This window comes from Miniopterus schreibersii, assembly GCF_964146895.1.
Source record: "Miniopterus schreibersii genome assembly, chromosome: X".
Taxonomy (NCBI): domain Eukaryota; kingdom Metazoa; phylum Chordata; class Mammalia; order Chiroptera; family Miniopteridae; genus Miniopterus; species Miniopterus schreibersii.
Window position 1 is genome coordinate 71,226,234 of NC_138104.1, and position 19,355 is coordinate 71,245,588.

At 45.4% G+C, this 19,355-nt stretch overlaps 1 protein-coding gene across 1 annotated transcript in view; it reads left to right on the top strand.

Annotated features, from left to right (window-relative positions):
• Nucleotides 1-7,892: 7,892 nt before the first annotated feature.
• The window catches only part of ITIH6 (inter-alpha-trypsin inhibitor heavy chain family member 6), a gene marked incomplete at its 5' end in the record, with an annotated part of 29,796 nt that continues 18,333 nt past the window's right edge, over nt 7,893-19,355 (top strand). Inside the window, 5 exons of the mRNA XM_081125800.1 lie at nt 7,893-7,994; nt 9,262-9,416; nt 14,224-14,334; nt 15,114-15,361; nt 17,498-17,667. Of these exons, the coding sequence (XP_080981926.1) occupies nt 7,893-7,994; nt 9,262-9,416; nt 14,224-14,334; nt 15,114-15,361; nt 17,498-17,667 (786 nt within the window). The remainder of the gene's footprint in view (nt 7,995-9,261; nt 9,417-14,223; nt 14,335-15,113; nt 15,362-17,497; nt 17,668-19,355) is intronic.

Consider the following 19,355-nt stretch of genomic DNA (forward strand, 5'->3'; position numbering starts at 1 on the left):
TTTTACTATTACAAACAATGCTACAAGGAACATCCTTGTATCTGCATTGAGCTTCTGTTGTTGTTGTTATTTATGGTTTAGTTTGTGCTGTTGTTGTTTTTGCTGACTCAAATGCCACACAAAAGCCTTCCATTTTGATACGAAATTTGGTAACTTACTCTCAGAAAGTACATGAAATAACATTCCCACCAACTGACCTCTCTCATAAGTTTGTGTCACATATATTACAAATATTTGTCATGTTATTTATGATAGTCTTTGCTATAAAGAAGGGTTTAATTATTATGTAGTGAAATGCATCAGGTTTTCCTTGCTTACAACTGGATTTTCCCTCATGCTTATAGATGCTTTGCACACTTCTGTATTAGAACAATCCCTGCTTTATTCCAAGCACCTTTATGGCTTTATTATTTACATTTAAATGCTTGATCATTCCAAAATTTGTTTTGTATAAGGATTCAGCTTATTTTCCAAAGTCATAGTCTCTTAGACCATGTGCAAATTAATCCATCTTTCCACCTCCACCAACCACTGATTTGAAATGGCACCTTTATCACATAACAAATTCACTCAAGTAAGTCACAGCCCCTCCTTTTCTTCCAGTTCTAAGTACCCCAAATTTCCATCTCTTCCAAATCATGGCAAGCCTTAAATGCCAAGATATGGACTTTGGTCTTGATCCTCAGAGCACTGAGAGATTATTGAAGGATTCTAGGCTTGGAAATGACATAGATTTATGTTTTAGAGAGAACACCCTTGCTGCCTAATTCATAAGGAGTGTGGATTAGACGACTTCCTGAAAAGAGGGACAATAGTCATCAGATAGGCAGTGATTGTGGTTTGGTCTAGAGTGGTAGCAATAGAGGTGGTGAGAAGTGATTGAATTCAGAAGATATTAAAGAGATAAAAAGCAACAAGACTTTATGAATAATTAGATGTGGAGAAAGGGGTGAGGAAAGTGTCAAAGGGAACTCTTGGGGATCTGACTCGAGAGATCGAATGTGTGGATGGATGGTAACCTCTTTCACTGATATATGGAATATTATATAGGGGGAACTGAGCAATGATTTTGAGGTATCTGTGGGACATCCAAGTGGAAATGTCCCATAGGCAGTTGAATATACATATCTGAAGCTCAGTAAAGAGGCTTGGGCTGAGGTTATAGATCTAGGAGTCATCAATATATGAATGGTTCTTTAATCTATGGGGAAGGGCAAGAGCACCTGGGAAGGATGTGCAGCCTTAGATGGGGCCCAGGGAAGAGCCCTGGAGACCAGCAGTAACTACAGCATAGGTGGAGGAAAAGAAGCCCATGAGAGAGACGGATAAGTAGTGGCCAAGGAGAAAGAGAGAAAATCAGGAGAAAGTAGTGTCACAAAACCAAGGGAAGAGAATATTTCAAAAGGAGGGAGGGGTCAGTAGTGTGGAATGCTACTAAGAGGTGAAGAAAAAGCCTGAAAAAATGTCTAAGGATTTTAATAATCAGGTGGTGGTCTGGTCTCTGGTGACTTCAGAGAATAGTTTCAGTAGAGGTTTGAACACATAGATTGCTAATTGATTACCTTAATATCCATTCTCCTCTGCTTCCTTAGTAATGGAACACCTGATATTTAGCTGGACACATAGCCTCCTGGAATTAAATGGATGTGGACAAGGGTCACACCCTAAGGATAGTGGAACAGTAAACTAAAAAGAACCTGGATCTCTAACAACTTCATAGTGCCACCCTACCAGCTTTGGACTGCCTACCTTTGGGTTTCTTTTAGGTGAGATAAATACATGTGTGTCTTATTTAAGCCATTGTTATTTGGGAGTCTGCCATGCAGCAGTTCTCTGATTGAAGTGGGTTGAAATGGGAATGGCAGGTGAGGTATTAATGACAGTGACTATAGACTACTCTTTCAAGAAATGCCTCAGCCTAATTTCAAGGCTTTCCAAAAATCTAGCTCTAACTAGTTTTTCTTGCTATTTTTCTGACTACTACCTATATATTCCAACCAAACAAGGCACAACTATTACCAGATGTGCCCTGCCTTCTCTTGCTTAGGAGCCTTTGCTCATGATTTCTTCCCCATGGACACCCTCTGTTACATCTACCCTCTGTTTCAACCTCCACCATTTAAAATTCCACAACATTTTTTAAAAATGTATCTTTATTGTTGAAAGTATTACAGATGTCTCCCTCCCCCCCCCCCATTGACCACCTCCACCCTGCTCCTGCTCCCTCCCCAGGCCTTCCCCCCGCACTATTGTCTGTGGCCATGAGTCATACAAGTTTATTGGTTAATCTCTTCTCGCCCTTTTCCCTCTGAAATACGTCAGTCTGTGGCATGCTTCAGTGTCTCTGGATCTTTTTTGTTCGTCAGTTTATTTTGTCCACAACATTTGATGTAGCCTTTGGGATCATTGAGTAACTTTAAAGGAATACAGAGTCAGAACCTTAGGAGATACTGGATTCAAGGGACTCAGGCAAAATTTCAGTCCAAGTCCATTAGAGAGGCATTCCGATAGATTTTCAGTCAAACTTCCCCAGTCCCCTCTCGATACCACCACTTTCATAACCCAATACTATAACCACCCTTATCTTATGTCCTGGGGATCAGAGGACAGGGAGAAACCTTCAGGAGAGAAAAGACGAATCCATTCACAATCTTCACCCTTTGACCAGAGAAATTTCCTCCCTCCTTCTCCTTATAAACTTAGAATCTTTTGACCTTCAGCATCTACCCATAAACTCTGTAAGTAATTGAGTCCCAGACTTGTTTCCAGCATGCATACATCAGCAGGCAAATACCGGAGATCATGTAGATCCTACATATCAACTACTGGAAAAGATGAAAAGCTGATTTATCACCAGGCAGCTCTGTTCAGGAGATAAGGAAAGACAAACTAAAGATTGGTTAGTGCAGAGTATCAGGGGATGAAACTACCTAATCCCGGAGCATCCAAGATTTCAGATGCCTGGAGCTTAAATGAGAAGCCCAGAATATCCTCACCACCAATCCTCTCCTAACACATTTCCCTTCCCCTAAACTATACAAAATCAGTAAGGCTGAGAGCAGGTGGTAATGATTTCCTTCCAAGGTTTCCTACCATTTCTTTAGTCATTTAAGTCGTACAGCACAACATAGCAATCAACTTAAAGTTGGACATCCAATTTTCCTGTGCTTCACATTTCCTCAGCCATTCCCAGGACTGGGAAAGGCATAATTGTCCCTTCTCCTAGACCCCACTCCCCATCACTGTTGGGCCCTTTCTTCCCCTCAACATACAGAGGGTGCAACTTCCCCTCCTTTCCATTTTCAGGCTCCTGTGTCCTCTCTCGAGCTTGGTAGAATCTCATTTTTCTCCTCCTTTTATGTGCAGGGCAATTTAATGTATTTTGTATCACTCTAAGCTCTGAGGGCTATCATTCCACAGCAAGAATGATTACATATTGTTAAACTAAAGGCACATTTCGCATAGATAAGAAAACCTGCTACCCACCTTCGGACTAACACTCCTCCTCTGCTCTTTGCACACTGAGCTCTCCCTCAGCACACATCTGTGAGGTAGGTTCAAGCCATTCAACAGACATCGAGCACTAACTATGTATTAGGCACCTCTACAGAGGTGGCCCTTGCTCTTGAGGGGCTTACATTTCTACTATGTGAATATTAGCCTCATTTTACAGAACACAGAATTGGAGTTGAGGGAGGTAACTTGTCCATAGCAAAGCAACTAGTGGATGATAGACAACTTGAGCCCTGGTCAATGTGATGCCAAATACCAGAGCCTTCACCACTATGCTCTACTGCCTCCATTGTTTTAAGTCCCAGAATATCCTTTCCAACCCTCTTCATAAACATATGTAAGATGCATTACAGTATGAATTTCTTCTGGGGAGGCAAGTTTAACTGACTCTCCAGACACTCATTTTAATATTGTCATAAAGTGTCATAAGATATATGATTATTTTGTTATTGTGAAATAAGTATAATTTTTAAAGATTTTATCTTTGTTAAAGTAGCGTGTGTACATGGTAACAAATGAAATAGGGCAGAAGAGCCTATGATAAAAACCAAAAGTCTCCTGCCTTGACCCTCCCCTTCTCCATTACTCCCTCAAAACAAACTTTTTAACAATTTTTGTTTTTAGTTCTGCAGCTGTTCCTTCACAGTTCTAGATAATATGTATATACTTTGTTTCTTGGTTTATAAAATTTAGACAATAGCCTGTTGATTTCCCAGTATGGCAATGAGAATGTTGTTGATGTACATTGCCTTACTTTTCCATTCACTCCACTGTTGTGTTTAATATTGATATTTCTTTTTGTTGTTGTTTTTTATTATTTTAGTAAAAAACAAAACCTCCCTCAAGCCTCCATTCTTTATTCCACACATTTTTGACAGATAACTTCGACTGCCCACGTTTTAGGACAAGGATTTCAAGGCCACTACCCTCCCCATGCCACTTCAGTCACCCACATGGCCAGTTTCATCCTTCCTTTACATGGTCCAGGCTATTAACATTTACATTTTGTTCTGCAGCCACAACCAGGCCTTCCCTGCTTTGTCCCCAGGTTGGTTATAAAACCTAAACACCAATAAATAGCACCTACATTATCATGACTATGTAAATATTTTTCAAAACCCAGCCAAGTTGTGAGCCAGGAATACACTTCCTTCTCATCAGGTCCAATGTCACAATCTTTGGGCCTCTCAAAGAAGAATGTTTCCACTACCAAGGTCAAAAGGAGTCTCAATTATATTCCATCAGCTGCTTAGAATAATTTTATATTTTATTTTGCTTTATATTTGGATCATTTCTTCTTAAACAGTTGCAGAGACAGAGATGGAAGGAGGGAGGGATGGAAAGATGGAGGGATGGAGGGAGGGAGAGAAAGAGAGAAACAAAGAGAGAGAGAAGAGGGAGATTCTAATAGTCTTTTTTCTTTTTCTTTTCTTTTTTTTTTTTGAATTATTGGCCTGCATTGTATTCATTCATTTAACAAATATTTATTGAGTGTCTACTATGGGCCAAAGCACTGTCCTAGAAGCTGAGGATACAGCAGTGAAGAAGACAGACATCCTTGCCCCATGGACCTGATGTTCTAGTGAGGGCGAGAGAAAAAGAATCAGATAAATACGTAAATATATATAACAAGCTAAAATGTGATGAATGCCATGGAGTAAAATAAATCAGCGTAAACAGGATGAGGAATGCCAGAAAGGGTGGGAAGTTACTGCCATTTTAAATAGGTTGGTCCAAGAAAGACTCTCTGAAAAGGTGAGAGAGCTAGCCTGAGGAAAGAACATTCCAAACAGAAAGAACAGCCAGTGCGAAGGCCCCGGAGTGGGACAGAGCCTGGCATGTTTGTTTGTTTTTTCTCATGCTTGCCATTTTTGAAGAACATAAAGGTCAGGGTTGCTAGAGTGGTGGGGGAAGGCAGGGAAGGAAGTAATAGGAAAGGAAGACAGATAGGTAATGGGGCTTATAGGGCCCTGTAGGCCACAGTGGATTCCACAGGAGGGTTGTTGTTTTTTTCTCAAATTACAGCTGACATTCAATATTATTTTGTATTAGTTTCAGGTGTACAGCATCTTAGTTAAGCAATCATATGCTTTACAAAGTGTTCCCCATGATATTTCCAGTATCCACACAGTTTATGATTTCATTTATATGTTGAATCTAAAAATATGTATAAAGGAACAAACAAAACAGAAACAGACTCATAAGTACAGAGAACGGACCGATGGTTGCCAGAGGGGAGGGGTGTTGGGGGGGCTGGGTGAAAAAGGTGAAGGGATTGAGAAGTACAGATTGGTAGTTACAAAATAGTCACGGGGATGTAAAGTACAGCATAGGGAATATAGTCACAGGAGGGTTTTGAGCAGAGGTGGGAGATCTGACTTGGGTTTTAAAAGGATCCTTTTTGTTGTTGTGAAAATATACTGGTCGGGGGTGGAGCGGGGAACGACAAAGGGGGAAGCCAGAGGACCAGTGAGGAGGCTGCTGCAATAGTAATTGCTTGGGTTGGAACCACTGTTTCCTGGGTTTGCTGTTCTGGGCACCTGTTCTGCAGATCCTTCTTCAGCTTTGGAAAATTAACTTCTAATATGTTTTTGACAAATTATCCTTCATTTTTTTCTCTTCTCTCTGTCTAGAACTCTTATTATTCAGACGTTGAAACTGCTGGGTTAATCTCTGTCTCTTAAATTTTCTTTCATTCTTTGTGTTTCTTTGGTTTTTGCCCTACACTCTGGGAAAATTTCTTAATTTTATTTCCCAGACCTTCTATTGATTTTTTTTTTAATTTCAGCAACTTCTTTTCCATATCGAAGGATTCTTTCTTTTCTCTGATTGTAGCTGTTTTGTGGCATCTAGTTGTTGTTTCATTCATGACGTATCTTCTCGTTTGGGTTGAGGATATTATCTTTCTTTCCTGAAATTCTCTTTTGTTTCCAAGATTCCAGTATTGCTCTGGGCTTAGTAGTTCTATTTGTTTATTTTAGTCACGCTACAAGCTCCCTTAATTTTCCTGAGAATGCTTGGTTATCCTAGTTAAGGGAAAAGGTAGCCAATGTGGGTTTCTCTGTTATTGTGTAATCAGGCTACTTTCTAGCTAGCGCTGTCCCCCATGAGAAAATTCTGACCAAAAAAAAATTAGTGTGGACTTGGGGGAGGTGGCAACTGACAGATAATGAGTCGCCCAAATAGCAGAATGAGAAGGCTTTGTTCTGTGGTATCGAATGCCCTAGAACAAGTTGGAGTGTTCCCCACACAGTTTGTAAAATGCCATTAGAGATTTTGACTGAAAGTGCTATAGCTGCATGTACCCTATGTGGGTGGAAAGAGGTTCTGACTGGTGCTAATGTCCTGCATGCAGAACTTCAAGGAACTTCCACTTTCTCAGCTCCATTCCTCTGTCACCCTCCACAGTACCTACAGACACAGTCCAGAGCATCTCCTGGTTCCTACAGACAGACTGACGCCTATCAACTTGGCATCACCTCACCTCTCCCCCACCTAGGTCTCTGGAAGGACAGGAGCCACCCCATATTTTTTTATTTCAATCAGGTCTCATCCCACTCCAGTCCTAGCAGTTGATATGTACTGAACATTTACAATGTACCAAGCATTCCAAAAATACAGCCTCAATATTCCTAACAACTTTATGAAGTAGATGCTATTTTTATCCTAATTTTATAGATGAGGAAACTAAGGCCACAAAGCAGTTAATTAACTTATTCAATATTACAGTCAGTAAGTAGCAGAACTGAGATTCAAGTCCAGATGGTTTGAATTCAGTACTTCTATTTTGAACCACTTTGTCATACTCTCAGTCTTGCCCTAGCTTGTCTTGGCCTCTGACTATTCTGGAGACTGTGTCTCACGCCTGTGGGACCCCTAATTTTTATGGGACCCTAAGTAAGTCCCTCCTGTCTCAAGGTTAAAGTCAGTGCCAGGAAGGACCAGGATTGGGGCCTTGCCCCACCAACCCGTCTCTTGTATCTGCTACCTTTTTAAGATGATCAATGCTAAGTGACCTTTCTCTGGCCTCAGTTACTGGGCTCCTGTGGATGTTTATAGGAAAGAAAAACCCCACCCTGAGCCAACATAGCAAACAGACAAACCCAACACTCTAGTATGTTTAGTTTCCATTCATCTTACAGCTGGATGAGGGGAAAAAGGGAGGCATGGACTGGCCCCTCTCCAGGCAAGGTGCCAGCCCCAGCTCTTGGACAATCCTGGCTTGTGTGGGCCTCAATGCTACATTCAGAGACTTCCCCACCCTTCAGGATACTCCCTCCCTCTCAAGAGAAGGGATACCTGGAGGTTTAAAAGAGCAAGAGTTTGGACACTGGGCTCAGACCTTCTGGACGTGAACAACCCAGGCTAGAGGTGGCATCATGTCTGGGTGGAGGTGCCTCATCTGTGTCAGCTTTTTTCTGACTATTCTCCTTGAAATGACATACCAGGGACCTCCTGATCCCCCCTCATCAAGCACAAAGGTCAGTTTGGGGATAAGGGAACAAAGCTCTGGGATTTGTAAGGAAATTAGCTCCTTGGGGGGGGGGGGGGTAGGAGAAGGTTATTCAGTCTGTTTCCTCAGATCCATGACTGGTAATCTAGGACCAGAGGAAAGAGTTACTATTCGCTGAGCATATGTCAGATGCTGCATTAGGAACTTTAGAGTTATGATTTCATTTAGTCCTGACAGCATCCCAGTGAGGTAGGCTTGATTAAGCCCATCACATAGAGGAGGAAACAAAGGCTCAGAGGTTAGGACACAGTTAGGAAGTGGCAGAACCAGAATTTGAACCTAAGTACATCTTGTCCCAAATGCCCTCATTTCCCACTGTTCCACACTGAGAATAAACTAAGTGTGCGTAATGTGTGGGTAGATGGAGAGATGATGGCTTCAGGAAAGATGAAAGAGAAGATCGGTATCTTACTTGCTGTGACCTCAGTCTCTGGGCAGTTGACACACCCATAAAATGTGGGCAATAACAGTACATAGTTCATAGAGCCAATGTGGAGATTAAATAAGATTATGGATGCCAAATGCTCATTATGCTTTAGTTGTATGATTGCGCTTGTCAAGTACAATTCTTTATACCTGAGATCTTAAAGAGGAAGAGCCACACTCTGTGCCAAACACCCGAGGATGTGTTTTTATTAATTTTTAGAGAGTAAGGAAGAGAGAGAGAGGCATTGATCGATTACCTCCCACAGGTGCCCTGACCAGGGATCAAATTCACAACCTGGGTATGTGCCCTGATCGGGAATCGAACCCGCAACCTTTTGGTGCATGGGATGACACTCCAACCAACTGAGCCACCTGGCCAGGGTTGCTCTATTACATTCTAAAGCCTTGTTTCTCAAAGGAAAATCCATGGATCTGCAGCATTAGCATCACCTGGGAGCTTGTTAGAAAGGTAGAATCTCAGGCCCCACCCCAGAAAATTGCTGAATGAGAATCTACATATTAACAAGGTCTCCAGGAGATTTATGTGTACATTAAAATTGGAGACACACTTATTCAAAGATCCCTTGATTTGTGATATTCTGTGAGTCTTTGATTCTGAGACTTGGTAAAGCCCACTGAAACATTAGGCAGATCCACGAAATGGATGATAGAGATTGTTTTCCCTCTCTAGACCTCAGTTTCTCCACTTGTACCCTCAGGCCTGTCCAGGAGTCCTCGGTGCCCAAGTACTAGTCTATCTAGGCCAAGGATACAGTCTAGCTAACCCACCTCCCTGCCTTCTTTCCCAGCTGTTGATGACGAGTTATTCCATGCGTTCTACTGTGGTTTCCCGCTATGCCCACACCTTGGTCACTTCCGTCTTGTTCAATCCACATGCTGAGGCCCATGAAGCCACCTTTGACCTGGATCTGCCTCGCCTCGCCTTTATCTCCAATTTCACTATGTAAGTCTGCTTCCAAACTCACTGCTTCATTCATTCGCGTGCACATTCGTTCATTATTTTTTAGCAGAGCACAGTGACGAAGAGCATGCACTCTGAGATCAGACTTCTTGAGTTTGAATCCTGGTTCTGACTGCTATAGGACTCAGGACAAGTTACTTTACTTCTCAGAGGCTCATTGGTAAAGTGGAGATAAAATTAGAACCCATCTGCAAGGATTAAATGAGTTAATATATGCGAAAATACATGCTAAAATCAGTGCTGGGCACATAATAAGTCCTTGATAATATTAGCTGGATTATTTTTTTAACAAACACTTACCAATGTGGACTGTGTGACTTACACTGCACTGGGTACTACGGAAAGAGGAAGATGAATTGCACATGGTCCCTGCTCCCAAAGAGTACATGGTCTAGTGGGGGCCTGAAAAAGCAAGCGGATAATATTAATGAAGTGTGCTGGGAATAAGGAGAAGTGTGAATACAGGGTGGTAGGACTGGTGAGGCCTATCAAGAGACAGTGCTCAGTTCCCTACCCCTAGACAGTCAGAGAAAGCCTCACAAAGGAGACACCTAAACTGAGGCTTGAAATATGAGATGTTCACCACGCAAGCAGGGCCAGGGCAGTGCTGGGGGGTGTGGGCGAAAGGAGCACAGGAGCATATGTTCCCTCATTAGGGAAACTGCAAGTACCTCAGTGTCACTGGAGTGTAGGGCACAAGCTGGGGCAGAGAGAGGTCAGAAATGAGACTAGAGAGGTAAGGAAAGACTAGGTGGTGGAGGGCTTCCAATGCCAGACCAGGTATCTAGCCATTACCTTGTGTTTGGACAACCATTAAGAAACAGTTGACCATGTACACCCCAAATATGTATATTTGTTAATTTATAAATTACATAAATATACTCTAAGCAAATATATTAGATACATTATAAAGTATATGCAGAGATATAAAGGATGAGGAAGAAAAACTCTATAAGTAGAATGTTATTCCTTTCCCACACCCTCATGATTTGTCCCCAGCACCCCAAGGAGCATGAGCACCTCACGTTAGAAATAACTGTGGCCCATAATGAGGAGACATAGTATAGTTTTAAGCAAAGAGTGATGACAGTGAAGTGGGGTGGATTGGTGGGGCCTGCCGGGAAGCAGGGAGCTCAGTCGGGAGGGCCGCTGAGGGCTGGAGTGCTGCAGTGGCAGTGGGATTTGAGAGACAACAGGGAAGAAACAGCCTGACTATATGGGTAGTGAGTAAACTGGTTTCAGCTTGTCTGACCTGGTAGATGACAGTGCCTTCCTTGATGTGGTGAACACGGGAGAAGGAGTAGATAAGGGGAAGTTTGGGGGGCGGTGCTCATTAGCCCATATAGGACCTTAGTGTGAGTTAGAAAAAGGTGCTTGGCTTTGAGGAGAGGGATTCAGATTTGGCAGATGGGTGAGGCTGGCACAGGAAGAATTTCAGCCCTTGTTCAGACTCCCTCACCAGAGTGAGGGAGGTGGCCTTCTGCAGTAAACTGCCTGTGAGCCTCAACAGCAGGCCTGGAGCCTGGGCTTTGTCATCAGGAACCTCCTAGTCTAAATGGACAGATGGCACTACTCTGGAGAGAGGACAGGTTGGTTGGAGGAGGTGAGAAGTGTACCCCTGGCCAAGGAGTTCAGGGGAGAGGTATGAGGTAGTCAAGGAGGGCTTCCTGGAAGCAAGACTTTCATGTGGGTAAGATTTGAAGGGACCAGGATCACTGCGTGTGGGGGACCCAGGGGGACCAAAGGCAAACAAGTTTGGAGGATGGGGGCTAATCAGAAAGCTTGTTGATCAAATGATTCAAGAGCCAAGCAGGCAGGCAGAATTTGGATTTTTGCTTCAATAGAAAAAACACCAAAAGAAAAAAAAATTTAAACTAAGCAAAGCAGGCTGGAGGAAATGTTCTTGGGCAGACTCTGTGGAAAGTATGCTGGCTGGAGGCAACAGACACACACAGAGACCCCAGTGTGTTGCTGCCAGACCAGCTCCACCCTACACCCCCACGCCCCCCAGGAGACTCTGGGGCGGTTCCAGCTAGGCCTACCCCCACGCTAGTCCAACCACTGGTCTGTTTCAGCTGCCTAGAAACACTTCCCGCCTGAGTGGTCTCTTCTGAAATCTGCGTATCCTCCTCAAGTGCTCCCAGAAGCTGCTGCTTTGGTCAAATAACTTTCTCCCCCACCACCACCCCAATACCTGTGCCTCAGTTTCTCCACTTGTAAAATAGAGACTGTTGTTCCTGCCTCTTACAGAGTCTCACTAATGTACTCTAGGACACTGAGCTACCTGTCACTCCTCAAAAGCTAGCTTTGACTCAACCCCCCACTTTTCGAAATTTAGCCATGACTCTCATTCTCCACAGCAAAAGTGTTCACGGCCCTGAGTTTACTGAGTCTGGTGTTCAAAGCCCTTTATTCTCCAGGCCTACCCAACCACTCCAAAATTCTCTCCACACTTCCTTTCCTGCTCCTCTACTCCAGCCAAATCTGACTGACTACTGCTGTTCCCTGAAACACATTCTGTGTTTTCCTGCTGTCTGTCTGTCTGTCTATCTCCCTGTCTGTCTGGAATGCCCATTCCACAAATAATTGTTGAGTGCCTGATGTGTGCCAAGCTATATTCTAGGCACTGGAGATACAGCAGCAAATAAGACAGACAAAAGCCCTGCCCTCAAGAAGTTCACAGTCCAGTGGAGAAAAGAGACAAGGAAAAAATAGACAAGGAAATATAGATCAGCTTGTGGATGAGAAGTGCTACAAAGAAATAGAAAGTAGAGCAAGGGAAATAGAGAGTGAGTGGGAATGTGTTATTTTAGAGTGATCAAGGATGTCTCTCTGAGGAAATGACATTTGAACAAAGACCTGAAAGAAAAGAAGGTATAAGACTTGCAAAGATCTGGAGAAGAGTGTTCCAGGCAAAAGGAACAGTAATTGCAAAGACTCCGAGCAGGAGTGTGCTGAACAAATTCAAGAAACAGCAAAGAGGCCAGTGTGGCTGGCGCAGAATGAATGAGGGAGGTGTAGGAGGAGATGGGGTTAAAGAAGTGACAATGAGCCAGGCTGTATAGGGCTATGGGAGCCCTAGTGAGGACTTTGGTTTTTACTCTGAGTTGAGATGGGAGCCACAGAGACTCTGAGCAAAGAAGGGACACTGGCTTAGAATTTAACAGGATCTGTCTTACTGGTGTGAAAAAAAATAGATAATAAAGAGGCAACGCTTTAAAGAGGGAGGCCAGTTAGGAAGCTAATGCATTTATCTGAGCAAAAGATGTTGGTAGTTTGGACCAGGGTAGCAACTGTGGGAGTGGTGGGAAGTAGATTGTGAATGTATCTAAAGATAGAGCCAAAATTCCCTGATGTATTAGATGTGGAGTGTGAGAGGAAGAAGGGAGTCAAGCACAACTCTAAGATTTTCAGCTGAACAACTACTTCCTGAGATAAGGAAAACCAGGGCAGGAGCAGATTGGGGAGGTGGAGGAGATACCAGGAACTCAGTTTTGGATATATTAAGCTTTAGGTGCCTATTGGACATTCTAGTGGAGATACCAAGTAAGCAATTGGATATATAGATCTGGAGTTCAAGGGATAGGTCCACACTTGAGATACATGGATTTAGGAGTAATCTCTGTATAAATGATATTTAAAACCATGGGGCTAGATGACCTCACCTAGAGAGTGACTGTAGAAAGAACAGAGAAAGGGAATCGGAGGGGAGAAGAAGGGAAGGTCAAGAAGAGAGGAAGAGAGCCCTGGCCTGGTAGCTCAGTTGACTAGAACACCATCCCAGTAGGCAAGGTTGTGGGTTCGATCCCCTGTCAGGGCAAATATAAGAATCAACCAATAAAAAAGAATCAACCAATGAATGCATAAATAAGTGGAACAATAAATTGATGTTTCTCTTTCTCCCTTCCTCTCTCTCTAAAATCAATAATTTTTTAAAATTTAAAATAAAAAAAATAGAGGAAGAAAAGGAACCAGAAAAGGAGACTGAGAAGGCAAGGCTGGTGAGGATCATTTATCCAAATCCTCCCTATCTTTCAAGCCCAGCACCAAAGCCACATCCTCTAGGACCCTTTCTTGAAGACTTGAGCAAAAGTGCTCTCTCCCTTCTTTGAGGTCCTTTCCACTCTATTACCTTCCTTAGAACAATGGGGAAAACAGGGGTAAACAAGTCCACTGGTCTCCCAGCAGTCTCTGAGCTCCCTGAGGTGCAGGACCTCTCCCTAGTCAGGCCCAGATGCCTTTGCAGCAATTCGCATTCTGCTTTCACAATTTTTACTGCCTGTACCAACTACCATATTATTTACTTAATATATTTTCTTTAAATAGATAAACTGTTTAAGACTACCTTAGTTAGTCTTATCCTAAGCAAAAATATCTGTGAGCTCCTGGGCTCAATGTGCTACTTATATGTTTAATATGCATTACAGTTAATAACATAACAATTGTCCTATAAATGTTCGGTTGTGTTCTACCTAAAATTATTTTATGTGCCAAAACATGGGATTCATTTAACACTTTGGGAAACGTGAAGTCCTAACACCAGATCCACCATATGCCAACTGCTTCTATTTCCCCGTGTGACAAACGGAGATGATGGTGACTGCACACCTGCTTCACGCCCTCGCCTCCCCCCTCGTCCCTGCCCTCGCTCTGCCTTTACAGCACTATTTTGCCCTTTTTCTCTCCCCATTCTCCTCCTCCATCTTCCCTATGTGTCTCTTTCCCTCTCTGATCATTTCCTTTTTTCATTGCTCTCTCTGTCTGTCCTTCCTCTTTCCCGCTCCATCAGGACTGTCAACAATAAAGTCTACGTTGCAGAGGTCAAAGAAAAGCACCAGGCAAAGAAAATCTATGAGGAAGCCCATCAGCAGGGAAAGACAGCCGCTCACGTAGGCACCAGGTACGCTCCACCCAGTCTGAAGCGTGGCGGGTACATCTTAGCTGTGTGATCAGGGCCTTACACGTGTTCTCCCTGGCTCTCAGTCTCTACTTCACTAAAGTGGGGACAGTGATCTCTACTTCATGGCATTACATGAAGATTATATGAGTTAGCCTGGCCTGTGATAGAGTAGGTGCTCAATAAATGGGAGTTTACTTCTCCATTTCCACTTTCCTCCTGCCAGCAGGATGTGGCTTGTTTAAGAATTGGCACCTTCCGGTGAGGTTATGTTCAAGTGCCTTTTCTAAAGCAAATCCCCTTTCCTAACTGAGTTCCATTCTGCTGGTGGGAATGTATTGTGTTCCTTCAATGTTTCCTCCTAGTTTCCAAAAGAGTTTCATCAAGCGAGACAAGCTTAGTCTAAAGCATGGAACAGGGGTGGGTGTGAGGGGCTATTTGAAGAGGAAGAAGAATCCTATGTGAATTGAAAACTCTTTTCCTAAAATGAATCATTAGCCCCTTATTGTTCTATTCTAGATTCAGATTTTCACTGAAAGAGTATCCTAATGATAGAATTCCTGAGATAGAATTTCTCAGGAAGAATATTTAGGAGTGAATGAGGGAGAGAGACAGATTAATGAATGGATGACTAGCTGTGGGCAAGAGACTTGGTAAAAAACTAAAACCCTTGTCCGGTCTGTGAGGCCAGGGTGGGGATGGGCAGAACTAGGTCATCTAATAGCTCCCCTCCCCCTCATGACATCCCATCCCCTTCCCACCCTCCTCCCTTTCATGCCCAGGGACCGGGAATCAGAAAAGTTCCGCATCTCCACCAGCCTGGCAGCAGGCACAGAGGTGACTTTTTCCCTGGCCTATGAGGAACTGCTGCAGCGGCACCAGGGCCAGTACCAGCTGGTGGTGAGCCTGAGGCCTGGCCAATTGGTGACAAAGCTAAGTATAGAGGTCACAGTATCAGAAAGGACGGGCATTGGCTATGTTCACGTACCACCTCTGAGGACCAGCCGCCTGCGCACCAACACCCACACAAGTATGTGGGCAGATCTATGGGTCAGCCATCAGACTGGCCTTCCCTGAATGGGAATCTTTCCCTTCTCCCTGGGCTTCCTTCTAGTACCACTTCTGCTCTGTGCTCACTGACAAGATCCCGCCCCATTCAAGCAATGAGAAGAGAACATGTTAAGACCCAAAGATTCGGGGTTAAAACTTGGTCTGGTCCTTGCAAGCTATGAGAACCAGCAAGTCCAACAACTTCTCAGAGTTGTGATTTTCCTCATGAAAAAATAAAGATTAAGGGAGGGGTTGCTGGGTGGGCTCAATGAAATCATGTGTTAACAATGCTGAGGGCTCTGAAAGCCAAATCGTGCTTTCCTCTGGGAGCACCGCTGCGAATGGACAGGCAGTGGGAGGATGCATAAACTGCAGGCTGTCCTTGAGGATATCATCTCAGGCACTGTGGGCCAGAGAGCTGCCCTGGCTGCCAGCCTGGCTTTAACGTTCATCTAGAGGCATTTGAAGGCCAGACTGGCCACATCAGAATCACTATGTTAGAAACACAGATTCCTGGACCCCACCCTCTGGGGTCCGCTTCAGTGGGTAGGGGAGGGGCCCAAGAACCTGTTTTGGACCAGTCTGCAGGTGAGCTTGGTGTCTGGCCAGGTCGGAGCACCACTGACCTGGCCCACCCACCTGCTCTGAGAGAGGAGTGGACAGGCACAGAGAACTCACCCATGTCATGTGGCCACCCTCACCCAGCTGTTTAACTTGGAGTTCCTGCCTAATTTGACCCTGATAACCCAGAGTGACAGTGTGGTACATGGAGAAGAGAGATGGACACACAGGCATGGGCTCAAATCCCAGCTTTGACCTTCCCCTAAGGTGAGGGTGCAGGCAAATCACTCAACTGCTCTGCTTCACTTTTCCTTCTGCACAACAAGGAGGTGCCATCTGGGGCCCAGGACCATGGCGAGAATGTGAGAAAATCCCCCCTGCAAATCACTGGTGCAGAGTAACAAAGATTTGTCGATAACTGCAATCCTTAGAATTACTGAGCAACTACTGAGATCCAAGTATGGTTGCAAATGCTTTACAGAGTCTCATTCAATCCCCACAACCATTGTCTGTGAAACAGGAGCTACCCTTCCCATGCTACAGATGGGGAGACTGAGGCTTAGAGAGTGTGAGTACTTTTCCAGGGCCCCACAGGCAGCATCTGAGTCCTTGGAGCCTGCACTCTTACACCCTAAGCTAAAAATGGCAGCTCCCTCCCCCTGCTCCTTAAAGGTTAAAACAGAGGGTAGAGCCAATCCTGTGGGGATAAAAACAGAACAAAGACCTCTGAAAGGAAGGAAGTCAAGGGAATGTATGTAAGCGGGCGCCTCAGAGAGTATGGGGCCTCAGTTTGCCCCTAAACTTCCTGACAGCTGTAGCAGAAGGGGGGGTGGTGGGTGGCAGAATTCCCAAGTTTTCGTTTTCTGGAAAAAAAGAGGCACAGAGACATGTCTAAATGGACATTTGTCTTGGACAGAAATTCCAGAGGAGTCGATCTTATGGCCAGCTCAGCAAACATCCGGGACCAGACATTCATCTGTGTGTTTTTTCATGAGGCGCTAAAAGGCACATTCACGCACGTGATTCTGAGAGTCAGAAGGCAGAGAGGGAAGAAAATACATGAAATTCTACCCCAGAGGACAACCCTGATAGACTGCAACTTCCCACAGCAGTCAGGGGCATAGGAGGAAACCTAGGCTCTGTCTGTGTGTCTGTCTCTCTCCACAACACACAACACACAACACATGGCCTCTCTGGCAGGAGACGCAGGCTGCTGGTCTACCTGAGGACATGACCCTGGGCCTCAGGATGGACGGCAAGTGAGCCAGGGCAAAGCTGCCAGAGCCTGGGAGCTGAAGGGAGGGCCGGGTCTGCCAGGCTTGGCGGGCTTGCTGGAAGAGGCAGAGCAGGCGGACTTGGTTTTAGGATTTGCAGAGGAAGGAGTGAGGCGTTTGGGCAGGTGGAAGGGTGGGTACCCAAGAGGAGCAGCAGGTGGTGCAGGGGCTACTCCTCCCCCTCCTCCCCCCAGATATTGCTCCTTGTGACGTCCCCTTGCTTGGCTTCCTGCTAGCGGGCCCTCCATGCCATCCCACCCCAACCCTCCCCACCCATGCAGGTGAGGCTGACTCGCCCCCATCTACCAGAATTGAGAGGGGAGAGACCTGTGTCCGAGTCACCTTCTGCCCGACACTGCAAGACCAGTCTGCCTTCTCCAGCTCAGGCATCATGGCCGACTTCGTGGTCCAGTACGATGTAGTCATGGAGGACATCGTTGGCGACGTGCAGGTGAGGGGGCCAGGGGAAGGGAAAGAGCATGAGCTCCGGAGTCACACAGGTCTGGGCAACAGTCTGGCCTCCACAAGTTGCTCGTTTCGTCTTCCCTAGGGATCAGTGAGGATTGGTGAACAGGGACACGAACACGTGTGGTGACACGTGACTTCGCACCCGGGAAGGCACATGTGCTCCCCCAAAGGGTTGGGGCCCTGCAACTATGGAAATTGAATCAAGCTCCCAGTGATCCCCTCCGGGTTGAATCAAGCCATAGCCCACCCTTAATCAGTCCTTTTGGAAAGCGAGCTATTCACCTGCAATAGGTCTCTCACACTCTTGGGTTCACACTACCTGCAGCTCTGATCCTCTGATGTTCTTTGAAGTTTCCTGCTATCTCCAAGTTTTAAAAATTCCTTTTGCCTTGTCTTAGCCATCTTCCTAAACAGGGGTCTCTTGAACCCTGAGCTCTCACACTCATGAAGAACAAGCAGAGGTCTCCTGCGCCACAGGACGGGTAGCACTGACCCAAAGACCCCTGGCGCTGTGAGAGCCATTGCACAGCAGCCTCAGATGCCTGGTCCCAGCCTGCCTTTCCCGCCACACCTCTCGCTGCCCCCAGCACCCAGTGACCCTCCAGCTGCCACACCCACCACACCACACTCCCTTCTCCCCAAACACCTGAGCCTGCCATTCATCTGCGTAGGAGCATTTGCTCGTACTATGTGCCGTCCAGGGGATATCTACTCCCTCCTTCCCCCACTGGTCAGTATCCTTGTCCTTAAAGACCTTGCTCAAATGCCAGCTCCCTGATGGCCAAACCCCACTCACAATTCCCCTCTCTCCCTCAGGCTAACATGATGCTTTGCTTACACCTCTCCTCGGGCACTTATTTATTCATCAGTTCATACGTGGGCACATCTCCACCGAGCAGAGCTCCTCTAGCCCAGTCCTGTCCCCACCGACTCTGAGAACTCAGAAAAGAGTTGGACACAGAATCTACTCTCCCTCGGGATGTCCCAGTCTTGAAGGGGCCAGATACATAGAGTCTTAACAACCCCAAAATGTCCGAAGTGTGTGTATAAATCTGGAATGGGTGATGTGCGGATACCACTGAAGAGGGTTTTAAGAAAGCCTTCCTAAAGGTGTTAGCCTTAAATTAGCATGGCAAAAATGAATAGAGTCTGCCTCCCCCTGGGCAGATAGGGTGGTGGGAATTCCATGCAGAGAGAGGAGAAAGAGCTTGTGCAGAGGCACAGGGGTGTGACACAGCCAGCCTGCTCTGGAGGGGCAATAACAGTCATTTGCCCTCTCAGAACAGGAGCTGAGGGTACCCCGCCAGTAGGTGGCAGCAGGGGCCTTGACCTAGTGTTCCTCGGTGTTTGCCTTAAGGCATTTATCTATCTGCTTCTTCATTCTTTACCTTTTCACCATTGCCTGGAGTAGATATGCAGGTAGAATCGGTGGATATACACATTCAATTATATGACCTTTACTCCCAACCAGCGTGTCCTGACTCTGCCATCCCTCCCCAAGAACCCCTCAATGCACCTCTCTTTCCTGCTCAAGTATGCCCAACTCTCAAAGGCCAGCACATTCACTCCTTTATTCAGTCAGTCAGGACTCCCTGGGAAGCTAATGTGTGCCATGCCCACTGCTGGCTGATGCTGGAAACCTGAGGTGAATCATACTCAGACCCTGCTGAT